Source organism: Bactrocera neohumeralis, chromosome 3 (assembly GCF_024586455.1).
Source record: "Bactrocera neohumeralis isolate Rockhampton chromosome 3, APGP_CSIRO_Bneo_wtdbg2-racon-allhic-juicebox.fasta_v2, whole genome shotgun sequence".
NCBI lineage: Eukaryota > Metazoa > Arthropoda > Insecta > Diptera > Tephritidae > Bactrocera > Bactrocera neohumeralis.
The window spans coordinates 18,397,493-18,415,338 of NC_065920.1; the positions used below are offsets into that span (position 1 = coordinate 18,397,493).

General features: G+C 32.6%; 1 protein-coding gene and 1 long non-coding RNA gene across 2 annotated transcripts; one reads left to right on the plus strand and one right to left on the minus strand.

Annotated features, from left to right (window-relative positions):
• Positions 1 to 174: 174 nt before the first annotated feature.
• LOC126754224 (uncharacterized) lies at positions 175 to 1,044 on the plus strand. Its single transcript, XR_007666273.1, has 2 exons — positions 175 to 397; positions 563 to 1,044. It is a non-coding gene; the product is annotated as an uncharacterized LOC126754224 (long non-coding RNA).
• Positions 985 to 17,186, minus strand: LOC126754221 (uncharacterized). Its single transcript, XM_050466189.1, has 4 exons — positions 16,272 to 17,186; positions 15,861 to 16,182; positions 15,367 to 15,553; positions 985 to 1,310 (listed from the first exon to the last, which is right to left on the minus strand). Exons 1-4 carry the CDS (start codon positions 16,334 to 16,336, stop codon positions 1,060 to 1,062), a joined length of 825 nt encoding a protein of 274 aa, XP_050322146.1. The 5' UTR covers positions 16,337 to 17,186; the 3' UTR covers positions 985 to 1,059.
• Between the last annotated feature and the right edge of the window lie 660 nt (positions 17,187 to 17,846).

Genomic DNA, 17,846 nt, shown 5'->3' on the forward strand with positions numbered 1-17,846 from the left:
AATTTGTATATAATGTCAATATGCTGCTGGGAACAGTTGATCTGTTTACCTTCAGTTGTTTTGTATATTTGAAAGAAACCTATTTTAGGTTATTATTATTATTATATTTATAAAGTTAAAGGAAACGCCGTGTTAATGCTTTATCTAGCTTTAAAAAGATATGTATGAGAAATGTTCTGAAAGCATTTGAAAAAGATTTCCTGTAGGCATCGAAGCTGGTATCCATATTACACAACATTCTCTACAAACATTTTCTAAAAGTGCATGAATAAATTTGTTAACAACTCTCTTATTTCAGAATCAGGAAAACAACAATTAAACAATTACAACAAAGACTAAACTCCGACAATTTCAGAACAATCTATCCAACGTACATATATGGACAGGGGAAACAACGGTAATTTTTTTGACTCCCACTAACTACGAAGCGTTGTTCGAAAATATTGCTAGAATATACATACATACATACATATATGCTGCTAAAACAATAACAATGACAAGTTATTGGCCTTATTATCTCAACTAATTAATTAACCTCAGAGAAATCTTGTTGTTTTGGTAGCGACAGAAAACGTCGCTGAAGTAATTTGGAGGTATGCTGCCGAGTTGATAGTCCTTGGCCGCATAAAAGTCGGCGTCCGTTCCGGTTGCATAGATCCCTTTCTATCGTGGGAACTTTTGACAGAGCAGCCCTGGAGATGCCTGCATAATTTTCTTGAGCGCAAAATAAAACAACTACTTCAGTTTGTATTATTTTTTCTTCGAAAATTTTTATTAACACACACCTTTAGACCTTAAAAACATTGAATTTCTTTTAACAGTTTGTAATTACAATTAATGCATAATTATATAATTTATAATTAAATCAAAAATTAGTGGTCCAGTAAGAGTATAAATAATTTTGTTTTATATTGTGATTGTTTCCTTGCTACATACAAGTATAAAAATGTATTTTTGTTGTTGTTAAATAAAAACGCTACACAATTATCGCCTTCTGTTTACTCATTTTATTTTTTTATTTTTCTTTTTTGGAATTTTAAATATTGACAACTGCTATGTTTACTTCTTCTTGACCTCATAGACCGATTGAATGGCTTTCAGTAGCCAGCCAACTTCTTCCACGGTTTTGATTTGATAATTGGCATAAGTCTTCAGTGTTGGCAGCTCAGAGACGCGGAAAGTTTTGCCCAAGCCATGGAGTACTTTGATGGCATCCTCATCGGTGGTATCGTCACCGGCGTAAATGATCTTCAGTTTCTTATCCCAATCGGCTTCGAAGTGTTTCTCCAAAATCATTTTGGCGCCCTCACCTGTTGATAAGAGGAGAAAAAGAGGAAAGTGTTTGAGTGTAAGTTTTTGAAAAGAATCATTTTTTATATAATTCATTATCTTGGGGGCAACCACTGATCACACCTGCGCACTGAACCCTAAAAATCGAGGTACTTGACCTAAACTCTTATTTTTTTCAGTATTTGCATAATTAAGTTGTTGAAAAAATTCGTCTAATATTTTAGGACCATTCCTGATTAATCACTACTAAGCCCGTAATGTTTGAACTATGCCTTCAGCAACAACAAAGTTTTTAGTTGTCTATTCCAAGTTATATAGTCGCTTACTATCGCTATTTTTTATGCCAGTCTATGTATTTTATACCAGTTTTTTTGTTCGATTCGCCATTGTTCAAAACATGACTAATCAAAAAACTTAAAATAAGATGTCTAAGGGCCGTGGTCTCAATGTCTAGTACGCAGCCATCTGTCAGTGAAGTTCTATTTAGATAAAAAGGATCTTTACGAAAAAAGTAGTCTTGGTTACGTTAACCAGAACTTAACTGGCAGATGGCTCCTAACCAGATTTTTTATCAAAAATTTTTAATGCAAATATATTTTTGTAGAACTGTTAAATATTTTTTAAATATCTTTTGATGACATTGCATTAAATTTATATTTTTGTTTTTGTTTTTTTTATATTTTTTTTTTTAATTTTATTTCTTCAACTTGCTACCTTTAAATAAAAAAACATGTAATTTCTCCAATTTAGAAATATATTTTAAAAACTGTGCAAGAGATAAATGGCCTGATGTATGCAAATATGCGTATAAATTCTTCATAATGGTGAAAAAATTAATAAATTTAATTAGAATTGCTGTATAAATGTTAAATTTATTTTTGGTTCTTAATTTTTTTTATAGAAAAATAGCAATAAATAAACAAAAAACGTTGCAGTAATTTAAAATCGTTGGAATTTCTAAAAATTTGCCAAAAAATATTTATACAAAAAATAATACGTATTTTTATGCATAAATTGTTGCATCAAATGTTTGCTCACGTCAAATTGTTATTTTTAATTATTATTTTTTCAAATTTTTTTGTCCAACGTGTCAGTGTGAAATTGTCATAATTTTGCAATTTATTTCATTTTTATTTTTGTTTTTATCTCTGCATTCATCATTGTCTTTTTTCGCATTCTCAACTTGTTGCTTGTTTAACACGAATGTAGTAAAAATACTATTACCCAAATAACACCCACTCAGTAGCAATTAATTAAATACATACATATGTATGAACATAAAATTTTTGATTGCAAACACAATATAGCAGGAGAGTTTGCTATACAAAAACGGTACATTTGTAAATACATGCATATTTCAACAATTGAAATTAAATACGAGTGTGTGAAGAGATTATTTTTGGCTAATATTTCAAGTGACCAAATTTTTACTTAGATATGTACTCACATATTTATTTATTATGTAATTGAGTACCGTTAATTTCGTATCTCAAAGAAAAATACAATAATTTAATTCGATTTTTGGAAAGTTGAATTTTTAACGACATTTTTGTATCGTTAAAATTGACAGCTTTGGTCTATAAAAAGTTCCACTTTTGAATCATAAATGATCTTCAACTTCGTGATCTTAACACGCTAGATTTTTTTCAAACATAATTGGTCGTAAAGGGGTTTTCCATAGGGACGCCACAAAAGTAGATCGATAGGGACAGCAATCGACGCCATATTTTTTCCCTCTCTTCAGTAAGGTTTTCCACTTGATCATGGAAAGATATACGATGCAACAACGAGTCGAAATTTTTAAAATTTACTACCAAAATTCGGAGTCAGTGGCCTCAACTTTGAGAGCGCTACGTCCAATTTATGGTCGTCATAGTCGACCATTGAGCGTCTGAGAACATTGCTGCCGCTAGCGTATCAATTGAGGAAGACCCAAATCAGACTTTTACACGTGGTTCTCAATCCTTGGGTATCTCTGTGACGTCATTGTAGCGAATTTTGCGAAAAGATCTTGGCGTACATCCTTACAAGTTCAAATTGACTCAAGAACTGAAGCCGATTGACAACCAGACCAACATGCAAATGATCCGAATGTTCATCGAAAAATCATCTTCAGCATTGAGGCTCATTTTTGTCTGAATGGCTACGTCAATAAGCAAAATATGAGTTATTGGTCAGACAACAATCCATACATACTCCATGAGTTACCATATGGTCTTGGACAATATGTGGTTTCAACAAGATAGCGCCACAGGCCACACAGCGAATGTCACAATCGATTTATTGAAAACCAAGTTTGGTGAACGTGTTATCTCACGAAATGGCCCAGTCAATTGGCCGCATCGGTCGTGCGATTTGACGCCGTTAGACTATTTCATGTGGAGCTACGTCAAGTCGATGGTCTATACCAACAAGCCAGCGACGTGATGAACTTCGTACGAATATCGAAAGTGAAATTGCAGCAGTATCGGCCGATTTATGCTTGAAAACCGTCGAAAATTGGGTTCAGCGTCTGGACTTCTGCAAGCGTGCCCTTGGTGGCCATGCAAAAGAAATCGAATTCCATAAATAATGGCTTCGAATGTATTTTCACAGGAATAAAATATTTCATTGATATCCAAAACCGTTTTTGTTTTATTGAAAAACATTTTTTGTAGCACTATTTTCGAAAAACTCATTATAACCATTATAGGGGTCATATAAACTAGAAAGAAGCTAGAAGCTAAAGTCTATTGATATTTTCAAAGTGTAGAGATCGCGAAATTTTTTTACATACATTATAAACCACAAAAAATTCTAAACTTCATCTTTTACGAAAATTGAAAAATTAATTTTTGGCATATGAAAATATTGTGAAATTGTCTAGCTGGGGGTTTTCTTGTTGCTTTTCGAATTAAACCAAATCTAATTACATGAAAAACAAGAACACCCACTAACTTCGGTTGTACCGAAGCTAAAATATTCCTCACAACTGCATTTCTTATAGCATAAAAGGGCATAAAAAGATCTTTACCTCGATTTGGATCGTTTAGTCTAAACCGATCTCGACCATATTTTCTATACAAGGACTTGATTTTGATCGATAAGTTTGAATGTCAGCTATATTCTATATTAGGTCTGGTATCGGCGGTTCCTACAAATATGCAGCTTCTTGGATAGAAAAGGACGTGTCAGGTCAATGTCTCATAAACTGGGAAACTAGTTCAGGTATATAGAGACGAACGAACAGACAGACGCACGAAATCGATTCAGCTGATAACGTTGAAACTTTATACATATACATATATGTATATACCTATATATTTAAAAGGTTCTCCGACTTTTCTTCTGAGTGCCACAAATTCTCTGCCAAACTTATTAAAACCTATTCAGGGTAAAATAAGCTTTTACAAATTTTTAGATATATCCAAAATAAATTACATATATTTTCTCATATTTTTCAAGCGCCATTTTAACATAAATCTGTTCAAAACTGAAATATAAATTTACATTTTATTCAGTTTCACAAGTGATAAAATCTCGAAACAAATGAAACTATGCAGCAAAAAGTATAATTATTTATTTTTAACTCTGCTGTTTGCACTTAAAATATTTTCTATATCAACATATGTTAAGAAATCGCTAGAAAACAAATTCAAATTCAGCGTAAAAGTAGCTTTATACATGAAAAACTGTTGCTAAAATCATAAATCTTAGCATTTTTAACACAAACAAAGTGAAACCAAAGTGGAAAATAACGAAAAAATATCAAAAGAAACGCATAAAAAATTATTATAGCCAACGACTGAAATAAAGCACAAAAGTAGAGAAATATTTCGAAAAAATAATTTTCAAAACAAAACGAAAATAAATAATAAAACGAGCTTTTGAAAAAATATACCAACTTTTGTGCACCTACAAGTATGTAAGTAAGTAGTGGCGTGAGGGGAGCAATGCAACAAACAGGCGCTGCCATTTGTGAGGCACTCCCGCGCTGCTAAGAACACTGCCTGCGCTAGTGGAGACACACACTATTACACAATGAAAAGAGTATAATTTTATTTTTAGCGAAAACTTAAAAACTCTGCAGAGAAAACAGAAAATAAAAAAGATAACAACTAATTTGTAGGCGTGACGGTGAAAAGTGCGCACACAGTATATTTCCACGCGCATTAGACTATGCGACAGCGGCTTTGTGGGATTTGAAATTTTTACGAAACTTTTTCTGCTTTTGTTTTTAATGAATACTTGCAGCTGCTTGAGTAAAAAAAAATATTGCATTATGTCTGCTTTTGGCCCTCAGTGCATCACTGCATGGGCGTATAAATAGCATTCGGAAAGGGAAAGGAGCTAGAAATTTTATTGAATCAGGCACCAGCCGCAATTTGACAGCGACAAGTCAAAGCGCAGACAATTAAATGACAGCAGAAAGTGCAGCTGAGGCCAAGTCTATGCATTAGCGACTGTAAATATGTAAATATTTGCGTGAGTGCATTTTTGTCAAGCAATTTCTGGTTCCTGTTCAATTACATTAGTAAAATTAATATGTAAGGAAAAAAATCGGACGCCAAATTACTCAGCAGAAGGTATGCCGCTGCATTTGCTGACGCAGAACTGAGGCGCTTAGACCTAGAACAGCTGGGCAAGAGTTAAATGCTTTCAGATATACATATGTACATATATATGAATATATATATGTGACCTGGTCTACGAAAAGGGAGCTAACGTGCGAAAACTAGTTTTCTGGGAAAAGCTGTTAAAAATAATCGTCAGTTTCTCGTTATCTCATTAATTGTTCTCCTTTTTTTGACACCTAAGCCCCCTTTCCGTAGACCAGGTCACATATATACATATATACTTTATAATGTATAAAGATACATAAAGGTGCTCCAAAGCCTCTTCATTTGGTAAGAACTACAATTATCTACACAAGTTTACACTAACTTTACTAAGAGAGTCTAGACTTTAGAGAGTGGCGAATTGAACAAACAAATGGTATAAGTAATATTGGGTAGTCGAAAAAGTCTTTTCGTATTTCTAAACAAATTTTATGTTATATTTTTATATTTATAATAATAAGTAAATATGCTATATGCTTCCAAAGCAAGAGTTTATGCCACATGAGTGTTCTATACGCCACTTTCATTCTGTTGATTTTTAATTTTTAACAAGCGAACAGAGCTTAAACAGTGGCTTACCAACACGAAGATGGTTTCTGAAGACTGTTCATAACATAAATATGTATGTATATATGGATTATTTTCAAATCTACTGCACACAAAGAATTTCATTTAATCAATTTTGCAAATCACTCTTGAAATATTTTTCGGCTACGCTAATAAATTTTTGTATATGCGCATTAATACTTAAGAAGGAATGCCGATATTGTAGTATACAGTGATTATTTAATTGTTTATATGGTTAAATGGAAGAATTAATTGAACAAATCGTAAACAAACACGTGTGTAGCGCCAGTGTTTAATTAGCAGACTCTGTGTATTAGACAGATACATACTGTATGGAAATTTTCATAACGCAACTGATTTAAATATATGTATATACATACATATATACGAAAGTAATAATATACAATCAGAAAAAATAAATATATAACATATTTAAATAAATGGAAAAATATATATATGTATAGGGTGTCCCATTAAAAATACGATTTCCCTCAAGGGAAGGCATAACCAGTGCCAGTGACAAGAAAAAATCCATTTTTTTATATTTCGATAGGTTATGCTTTTAAAAATAACGGACTACATTCTTAAGCGATACTTCAAATATTCTATAACTTCGTTGGTTGAAAAGAGACACACAAGAACGCCAGACTACCCCTGCTGCTCAATGTTTCTTAAGTTGAAGCATTAGGAACCATGGAATATAAACGCTCTTATCCGGCTGAAGGCTGGGCATTTGTAAAGATAATGTTCCAGTTTGTCAGCATCCTACGCGCATGCTCCACATTTCCCCAAATCCACTTTTCTTCTTTTTTGAAGGTGGAATCTTAGGGTAGGTGCCCTGTGATGATCTCTATAATATTACTTACGTTCCATTTTGCCTAGAAGTAGACGCATCCCCTATCAACACTGTCCCAAAGTAGTTTTATGATATGCCCTGTGTTGCTAGTGTTCAAAGACTTGAAGCTGACTAGTCTGAGCCAACTTATGGGAATTGTGTTCGAAACTGTTCCAAAGCGGAGCAACTCGTCTGCCCTTTTGATTCCTTCTAATCTTGTATGATCGGATGCCCAAATTTTAATAACCGAGTTACCACCTGAGAACCTAGTTTTTTCCTGCTTGCCTAAACTAACGCAATGAAACTTAGTATTGGGGCTACGAAGAGCCTTAATTACCGCTTGGCTGGCCACTAAAATGTTTATGGACTTCCTAGTTAGAGCAGAAGTCCGCTTTGCAGCTTCTGTTATACAAACAAATTTCGACGTGAAGAACTGAATTGTAGTCATTTAGTTTGAAGCTTCCTTTCGCGTATAGATTACTACAGAAGAAGAAGCGCGCTCCTGTTCCTGTTTCACCCTTTCATCCGTCGATAAATATGGTATATAGATTTTATATGTTATATGAGTACATAAATTGCATTTGGAGTGAAATTATTTAACAAACAAGTTCCATTAAATTTTGTGTGCGGAATCAAATTTCTGGTGCCGAAACGTTCAGAATTTTGGAAAAGGCCTTCGGTGATAATTGTTTGTTGCGAACAAGTGATTCCGATTGGTACAAATTATTCAAAGAGCGTCGAGAGCGAGTTGACGACGAACCATGTCCAGGACGGCCATCAACATCAACTGATAATCGACACGTCAATAAAATAAAGAATTGGTGCTTGAGAATCGACGATTAACAGTCAGAGATCTTACTCGAATATCGGAAGGATCAATGAAAACCATTTTGAAAGATCATTTGGGAAGTTAACTTTAAGAAAACTGAAAGCTCGATTGGTTTCAAAATCACTAATTTTTTTCGAAAAACAGCTTTATGTTAACGTCTGTGAAACATTGCTTTCTGACTACCAGGATGTCATGAAACGCATTATTACTGGCGATGAGTTTTGCATCTATGCTCACGACCCAGAAATACATAGACAATCAATCGGCCGAATATCGTGGCAAAGATGAACCGAAGCCGAAAAACCACGTCTAAGCGAATTATGCGCCCACAACTCTTCACTTTTGCACCAGGATAATGCACCGTTGCATCCTGCATTGATTCTTCGTGAGTTTTTCGCCAAATTTTCAGCCAATATCGGGTCGCAATCAGCTTATTACGTGTGATTTCTGGCAAACTCAAACGACCGCTCCGTTGGCACAAGTGTATGTAAATGGATTACCCTAATGTCGTTCCCATAGATTTTGGAAAAAAATTACGAATTTTTAAATTATACATATTTATATTTTTGTTCATCGCATTTTTCCCCAAATAACACCCATCTGCATTTCATCAACGAAATATCAACTCTATTAGATTTCGCTTATTTCTTTGAAGCAAATCACTCAAAGCGGGGACAAAAATATTATTGAATGGTGACATTTGCATAATTTGTTTGCTTTTGAAGTGAGTTGCATATTTTTTTACTTAATGTGTTTGCTTGTTGAGCAATTCGCAATTCGCAATTCGCTAAAATTGTCAAACGGTCATTCTCGGCCATCTGTCGGCCTGCCGCCGCCCATTTGTCGATCAATCTTCTGGGCGATGATGCTATACGATCAGTATTTGGCGGCCGGGTGACTGAATTTTCAAAATTGCCAAACAAGCAGCAAAATAAATAATTTAATGCAAATTACAAATTGAAATGTTTATTTTCTTAATGCCGCACCATGATAAATTTGAGCATCCGAAAATTGTGCAAAATTACATAAACCACAAAAGCCACACCAATTTATGGTTTGCATGTAAACGACTCTGTATTTTCTTGTATATTTACAAAAGCAAATTGCATTGAGCCTATAATTACTGTTTGTTTATCGATTTTGGTAAAAATAATTATTTCGCAAATAGATTAATTGCAAACCGCAGTTAATATATTTTGACTTCTCTGTATTTGTGGTGTAATTAGAGTATTTTTATTGCAGAATTTGAAGAATTTGCATGCCTTTGCAAGTTTTTTGAAATCTCAACCGCAAGAAAGCTGCAGCATCAGCAACATATGTATGTGGCATATATCTTACATAAGTTTCTCTTATGTATATAATAAACACCTACATATTTATAAAGTCATATTGCAGCATCACACACACAAACACACGCTCATACGCTGTTGCTTCTGCATAAGTACCGTATTAAATTTTACTTCAACGTCAGCGCCGACGTTGCGTTTTGCATAATTCAAATGCAGACGGCACCAATGTTTTCTATGGAAGTAGGCTAAACACTCAGCAACGGTGCACAATGGAGAGCGAGCATTGGTATTTTTAAATATTATGGAAGCTTCTTAGTGCACATGCATTGGAGTCTTTTTTTTTATTGACAAAGTAATACAATAAAATTGACTAATTTGTTGTCACACTGGCAAAAGATTTTCTAATGCTTCAAGCAGCTGAGTGGCAATAAAAAATTGTAGATGAATATACAAAATTGTGGAGGAATACACCTGTTTTTAAAGTTCTTAAAAAAATTTTCAATAGCGCTTTTAAAAAGCGAAAAGGGGACCTTTAGAATGTTAATTTAAAATTTTTGGAAAATCCTGCAGATCTCGACTCATATTTAGTTAAATAGTTTGAATATAGCAATGAAATATACGAGTGCTTAATAAATAAAAATAATTTTAAAATTTCGCCAAATTATAAAGTCCAATTTTCAATTTTTTATTTTGTTTTGAACAAACCTCTTTTCAATAATTTGAGGTTATTGTGAATTTGAGAGCTCATAAGTCTATAACAAACCACAATCAATATAAGCTAGATGAAAGCTCAAATTTTGTTGTACTTTCAAAGCAAATGCATCAATATTTGAATTGTATGTTTAAAGAAAACCCGCAGAGCCATTTTCGAAGATTGTAAACGGTGATCCAAGTATAGGTACTTTTTTCAAGAATATATTATTTTGTTGACATATCACTCGAACGACTTGGCAAGATCTTAAATTGAAAGTGTCCAAAATACAGCTTGTGCAAAAACTGTAGCCGCTCGAACTTCCCAAGCGACATCGCTTCGCTCTATGAAGTCTTGAAATAGTTCTAAGAAGATATGACGCTTTCGAGCCAAATTTCGTTCAGCGATGAGGCCCATTTCTGGCTCAATGGGGGCATTTGGGACGAAGAACAATCTGAAGAGATTCAAGAGCTGTCATTTCATCCAGAAAACAATAAACGGTTTGGTGTGGTTTTTGGGCCGGTGGAATCATCGGTCCATACTTCTTCAAAAATGATGCCGGTGAGAACGTAACTGTCAATGGCGATCGTTATCGCGCCATGATAAACAACTATTTGATGCCTGAAATTGTAGCTCGAGATCTCGGCGACATTTGGTTTCAACAAGACGGCGCCACTTGGTCGGTCGATTGACCACGAAGATAATGTCATCACACCGTTAGACATTTTCCTGTTCGAATATGTTAAGTTGAAAGTCTTTGCGGACATCATTCGGTCATTCGGTCGAACAAGTCATCGAAAATTGGACTCAATGGATGGACCTTCTGAAACGTACCCGAGGCCAACATCGGAAAGAGATGATCTTCAAAAACTAAATGTCCAAAAACGTCCTTTTGAATAATGATCAACATTTCCCATTAAATTTGATGTTTCTTTGTTTTTTCTTTGAAAAAAGTAGAAATCTTCATACCGTTAGACTTTTTCTCGTGGAGATATGAAAAATCTAAAGTATTGACAATCCTGCATCGATTCAGGCCTTGGAGCCAAACATCACGCATGTCATTCAACAGTTACCAGTCCAAATGCTCAGAACGAGTCAGCGAAAATTGGACACCTGAGATATTCTTCAAAAATAAATGCCAAAGAATGTTCTTTTAAATGATAGTAAACATTCCCCATTAAATTTGAATATTCTGTGTGTTTTTTCATTTCTTCTTCTTTTTTAATTAGGGAATATTTATAATCACCAGTCTGCAGGAATCCAGTTAAAACTGTAGAAATATTTGAGTAATTCTCATGGTAGACATAAAAATAGAATGAAAGAGACATTATTCGCCTTTGGTAACAAAGGCCCGCGGCGGTTTAGTAGATGTAAGGTTGTTGATATTTAAATTAAATATTTTACCATTACATGAGTTCAATATTCCTCAAGGTATATTCCAACATAATATGAAACTTTTTCTGTGAAGTCACCAAGGGTATTAGCTTCTAAAGAACACGGTGACATCGATTAGAGTTTTTTAAGAAAAAGTTTAACTTATAAAAATCAGAGATTCCAGTGTCTTCACTTGATTTAAGTATTGTTTTTGTACCGCATTTATAGATTTTGACCTACTTAGTTTCTTTTTTTATTTTTAATATATACTTTACTAGTATATACTTCTAAGTATATAATTCTTTCTATTATTTTTGCGTTTTGTTCTATTTTATTTTTTGTTTGGCATCCCTAACAATTAATCACAGCGGCTAAAGCTTTTGCCGGCCTACAAAACTAGAATACAAAATACTTATAGACTTAAAGATTTATATCTTTAAGCAAAATTGCGGCAAATATTGACAGCTCCAAGTTTTTTTCTTACTTTTGAAATTTATTTTTATATTTTTGTTTAGTATGTATGAGATCATAAATTTATTTCGTTGTGTTTTTTGACAAATTTTAGATAAATAGGCTACCGTATGAGTATTACCATACTTAAATCACGCAGCCCTAAAAACTAAAAAATCTCTAGAAGCTCTGCACTGAAAATTAATGAACAGCTAAACTGCGGTTAACCGTTATACAAAATTTAATGAGTGGTTAAGCTTAAATTGCGAGTTAAAGCTTAATTTATTGTTCTACCAGACTTTGAAAAGAAGCGGTTAAATATACTCGTATGCTAAATATATAATAAAAGTTTTCGAAACCTTTTCCAGCTAATATAAACTAAAAATATATATTTACGGTTTGTGGCTTTGAAGTATGAATATTATAAAATAAATTTCAGCAAACGGTTGGGAAATCTTATAACGAAATTTGTTTTTGAAAATTCTGAATTAGGCGATAAAAGGATAAAAAAAAATTATTTTTTTTTAATTTTTTTAATGTTAATTTTTTTTTTGATATTTATTTGATAAATATAAACAAATATTTTTTAAATTATTTTTTTTTAATTTTTTTAATGTTAATTTTTTTTTATATTTATTTGATGAATACCAAGAAAACAAATATTTTTTAAATTTTTTAATCTAATTTTTTTTTAAGTTATATCTTGCAATTTTTAATATACAATCAAATAGCACCAAAGAAAAAAATATTTTTTGCTTTTATTTTTTTAATATTACAGTTTTTTTATTTTTTTCTTGCGCTTCTTAATTTTTATTTGAGCAAGAAAAAATATATTTACATCAAGAAAAAATATTTTTTTTTTTGAAATGCCCGTTTTTTTTGTGGTTTTTTGAAAAAATATTTTTATTTTTGTTTATTATTTAAGGAATTTTTATTTTTTTTTTTTGAAAAAATATTTTTATTTTTGTTTATTATTTAAGGAATTTTCATTTTTTTTTTTTGATTTTTTTTAATTTATCAAAGAAAAATTTATGACAGAAATTCATACATACATATGTATTTGTATATTTTCATTTCGACCAAGCAAGAATATATTCAAATAAAAAAAATATTTGTTTGCAGAAATATTTTTATTTTCTTTTTTTATTATAGGAATTTCAATTTTTTTCTTGCATTTTTTAATATTTATCATAGGAAAATTTATGACAGAAACTCATACATATTCATTTGTATATTTTTATACCGACAATTTTGAAAAAATTCCGCAATCATAGACTTGTTTTTATATACAGCTGTATGTATGCATGTATTCTACATAAATGTGTATAAGAATATTGCTTTCTTCTATAAGAATCTTAAAAATATCAACGCACCCGTCAATTCCACCGTTTTGCCCGGGAAATCGACTTCTGAGTCATACACCCATACTTACATGGCACACACATATGTATATATACTATGTACATACATACGAATGTATCAATGACAGCGGCGTCGTTGTAGGCGACCACTGGCTAGACCGATTGGAAATACATGCCGAATTGTATCCAACGGGCATTGCAAACACTCATTCACACACACACAAATGCATGCTTAGTGTATTTTAACACATGCACAATACACAGTAGGCGTGTATATTTCAGAAATTATAAAAGTATATTTTATATGCATATAATGTATTGGCTTTGTGCGCTCATTTTCTATTTTTTTTTTTTTTTTGCTTTTGAAAATTTAGCTTTCATGATGAATAATTAAATGTTTTAAACAGGTTGGGAATTTGAATTTAAATTTTAGACACTCAAGTTTGCTTGCATGCGGCTTTAGTGCTTATTTGTTTTGCGCTTTTTTTGTGTATACCGTTATTTTTCAAACGTCATGCCGCTGTTGTGTTATATTTGTTGACAAGTGGCAGCATTGTGTTTTGCGGCGTATTTTTTGTATTATATATATTTTTCTGTTTTTTTTTTCTCATGAGTTATTTTTGTTTTTGTTTTTGAACGCCCACACGGCTCATTTTGCTTAATAAAAATTTATGTGGCGCAGAAAAAGTTTTTTGTTTTTGTTTTCGCCAATATTTTCATAGTAATTTATGTATTCTTACGAACACATGCATATATACATTTGTATATACACTTTGCATGCTTGTTTTTGTAATTTCATGCATTTAAATTGAATTTATTTTTATTTATGCACTTTTGTCGACTTTTACTTTTCCTTGCTTATGCTGTATGGTGAATTAAATAAATCATATTAAAATCAAATTTTAATTGCTTGAAACAGGTGCTCGCTTCAGCGCCAAACTTGAGCGTCGAAAAAAAATTTTCGAAATTTTTTGAAAAACTGATTGATTTGTTGGACGGCCAATGAGGTCAACAAGAGCCGCGCAAAAATACAATATAAAAACAAAGATATTATAAAATAGCAAAAAAATAAACAAAACATGAAACATAGCATTTCTATGCAGCGGTGCTATGCTACCCACATAACCGATTGCTTATTTATGTGCCGTGACAAATTATGGCAACTGTTTTAGAATTGAACTAAATTCTTTTAAATCTTTGTATTTTTCCTCAATTTTTGTTTCTATCCTGTGGCATTAACACTAAATTCATAGGTATTTAAATGTCGAAAATAGCTGCTTAGTAATGATTTTTAATTAACAAATACGAAACAATTAGTCTTTTGATTCTAAGCGAAATTGCGTGTGTGGGCATATGGGCAATTGCTTTCGAAGGATCTAATTTTAGTGCTGAAGAAATCATATGATTTATTTCCTGATATTTATTTTTGCAGACGATGTTTCAGAAGCTTTAAATTAGCAGAGAGCAAAAAAATGTTTTTTAACCACAAATTTAACCATTAATTACCGGTTAGTGATATGCTATTTAACCATTAGTTACCAGTTAGTGGTCTTCATAACAACTTTGCATGGAAGCAGGAAGACAATAATAATAAAATATTTGTGAATACTTAAATAAACTGTTAGGAAATGTAGTATGTTTAAAAGGTTACTTAAGTACTGGTTATATGGTTAAGTATTGGTTATACTAAAATTGTTAGTTATAACCAAATGCTAACCATTACTTTTAACTACTTTTTTTCTTTCTCTTTACCATTTTTTTCTAGTATTTTAGAGTACCTATGCTACCATTTTATTTTAAATTCCCTAAAATAGTAGAATTTCTTCTAAACTCTCACCTAGAACTATACGCCGGTTATTAAAATAATCTGTTTATTCTGAAATCTCGCTAAAAATTAAGCGATTAACAATTTATCATTTTTCAAACGAAAACCTGAACGAACAAAGCCATACATATTCGTGTATCTGACAGAGTTTCAACCTACATTTCTCTACTCAAAAAGAGTTGCAGTCACAATAACCCCCTACTAGTTTACCCCACACAAAATAATATTAATAAATATGTTTATGTTGCTTAACTTACCTTTGTCCCAGTTGACGCGTGGTTTGCCCTCCAAAGCGTATGGAGTTTCGATCAGCTGGAAGCCATGTCCTTGAATCAGACCCTTGGCAGTTTCGATCAATTTGGCCTTCAGTTTGTCATTGACACCCTTGTAGTGGTATGTAACGGAGATTTTCTTGTCCTCAACCCAGGCGCCGTGTAAAACCACCTGTGGAGCAAAAAATTTTGAGAAATTTAGTATTATTACGAAAACATATACATATATAGAACTAGTACTGTATAACTAGATCGAATAAAAGTAAATTTAAACTATGATAATATTAAGACTTTTATATGCCAAATTTTTTAAATTTCAAATATTTCCAAGTTTAATTTTAAATCTTTTTAAACGCTCCAAGATTTATTTTTATTTACAAGTAGTTTTCAGATTTTTGTCTTCTCTTGTACTACCTATTGCATTATATATTCTTTAATACCCCTCACTATTTTCACAACACCCACCACACATATATTACCTTTTCTTTAAGTTCGTTGACGAGTTCTTGATGTTTCTTCAAGAGTTCTTCTGGCATTTCAATCTTGAATTTCTTGCCCGATGGGTACTCAACTTCCAAACCGTGATTGCCCGCATAGGTAACATTGGGGAATTTCAAGTGGTTCTTAATTTCGGCCAAATCACGTCCGGAGAAGACAACCATGAAGATTTTGTCGTTAGCAGCTAATTTCTTGATATTGATCTCAGTATCCTTTGGCATGGCTGAGAGCTCTTCGCTAAGTGGAGCCAATGTGCCATCGTAATCGAGCAACAACGCAACCTGATCCTCTTTTGTGAAGAAACTACAAACAAATTTTTGGAGAAACAAAGCAATTATATAAATTTTCCATAATTTTTAAACGCAAGTGGTTGATGTTAAGAAAAAACTTACCCATCCAACGCTTTCACGTAATCTTCTTCTTTCTTGAGAAGTGGAGCCTTCTTTTGTTCAGCCATTTCTATATTTTATTTTCCAATATATGATATATTTTTAACTACAACTACACACACTTTCACAGTAAAGTGATAAAGCAACGGAAATTATTTGTCAAGTTAAGCGGAAAATTTCGCTGGATGCCCACCGGCCGTTTTAATACTACTGACACTATATGAACAATTCAAAAATCTCGACAGGCCAAAAAATCGGATAAAAGGTGGCAGACGAACGCGCAACAAACGAAGTCAAAGGCGAAGCCGACTCTAACGAACAGATCGATGAAATCTGTAAAGGCTGTGTATGCACATACATATGTATGTATGTATGTATGTATGTATATACTAAATGTGAAGGAATAAGTTGGAAGAGAACATGTTTGTAGTCTAACACTTGGGCAAAATACCTCGTATGACGCCGAATGACGGCTAATATCGAGGTATTTCTCAGTGCATAAATCTCAAGAACGATCTCATGAGAGAAAATATCATTTGATGCTCTCAAAAATATTATAGATACTAATTTTAAAATCGAAATACAGACATGGTTACTTTGCTTTTACTTAGAAGGTGTCGGAAAGAAGCTTTTCCATTTTCACACTAAGCGTGCATGGAGGAAACAATATTTACGCGACATTTTATAGTCATTATTTGTATTTGAGACATATGAATGCCTGCAGGAAAGAGAAAAAATTTTTTTTAAGTTTTCCAAGACTATACTGAGAATTGTGAAGATAGAAACAAGAAGTTCGAAGTGTAAAAAGGTCAATGACTGACAAATAAGATGGCATCACCATGCGGCAGTTGATTTATACCAATGAGTACAGCTATAAGAATATTTACATTATTTATCGAATAGTATACATTAGAGTGATTCAAAATAAACATTTTTTTTTGTTTGTTACTCGGAAAAATAAGTTCCTAGACACCTCCAGGAAAGCCTCTCCAAACATGAGTTTTTAATTGTAACGGGAAGGTCCTCCTACATACCTTATGAATTTTATAACTCCATGAAAAAAAATTATTATGAATAGATTTTTGGAGAGGCTTTCTTAGAGGTCTCTAGGAACCTATTTTTCAGAGTACCAAACGAAAAAAAAAATTTTTTTGTTTGAATCACTCTAGTATACATACATATTCTTGTCGGTTGGACTACCCTGGTTGACCTAGAAGTTGCTTTATCTATCTTTACCGTTCTCTGTTTTGTTTCTACACTTTTGCATGACGATTTTTTGCGTCGCCTTGATCTTTTTTATGTTCCTCTGATGCACTTAGCACAAAGATGATCCTTAAAAATGTCCAGGACGTGGACTGTCTCCTGAAGAACTTTGACCCTAAAAATACTCTTAACTAAACTAAAATATTTTTTTCCGCCGTTTTAGCACTGATTTTCGAAAGAGAGTTTTAAAGTGCTTTATGTTTAAGGTTAAATATCACGAAATATTTTATAAAAAATATTCTATCACAAATCACATCATCATATTCCACGAATTCATTCATAAAGCGCCAACTAAATCATTAGTTTTGCCTATAG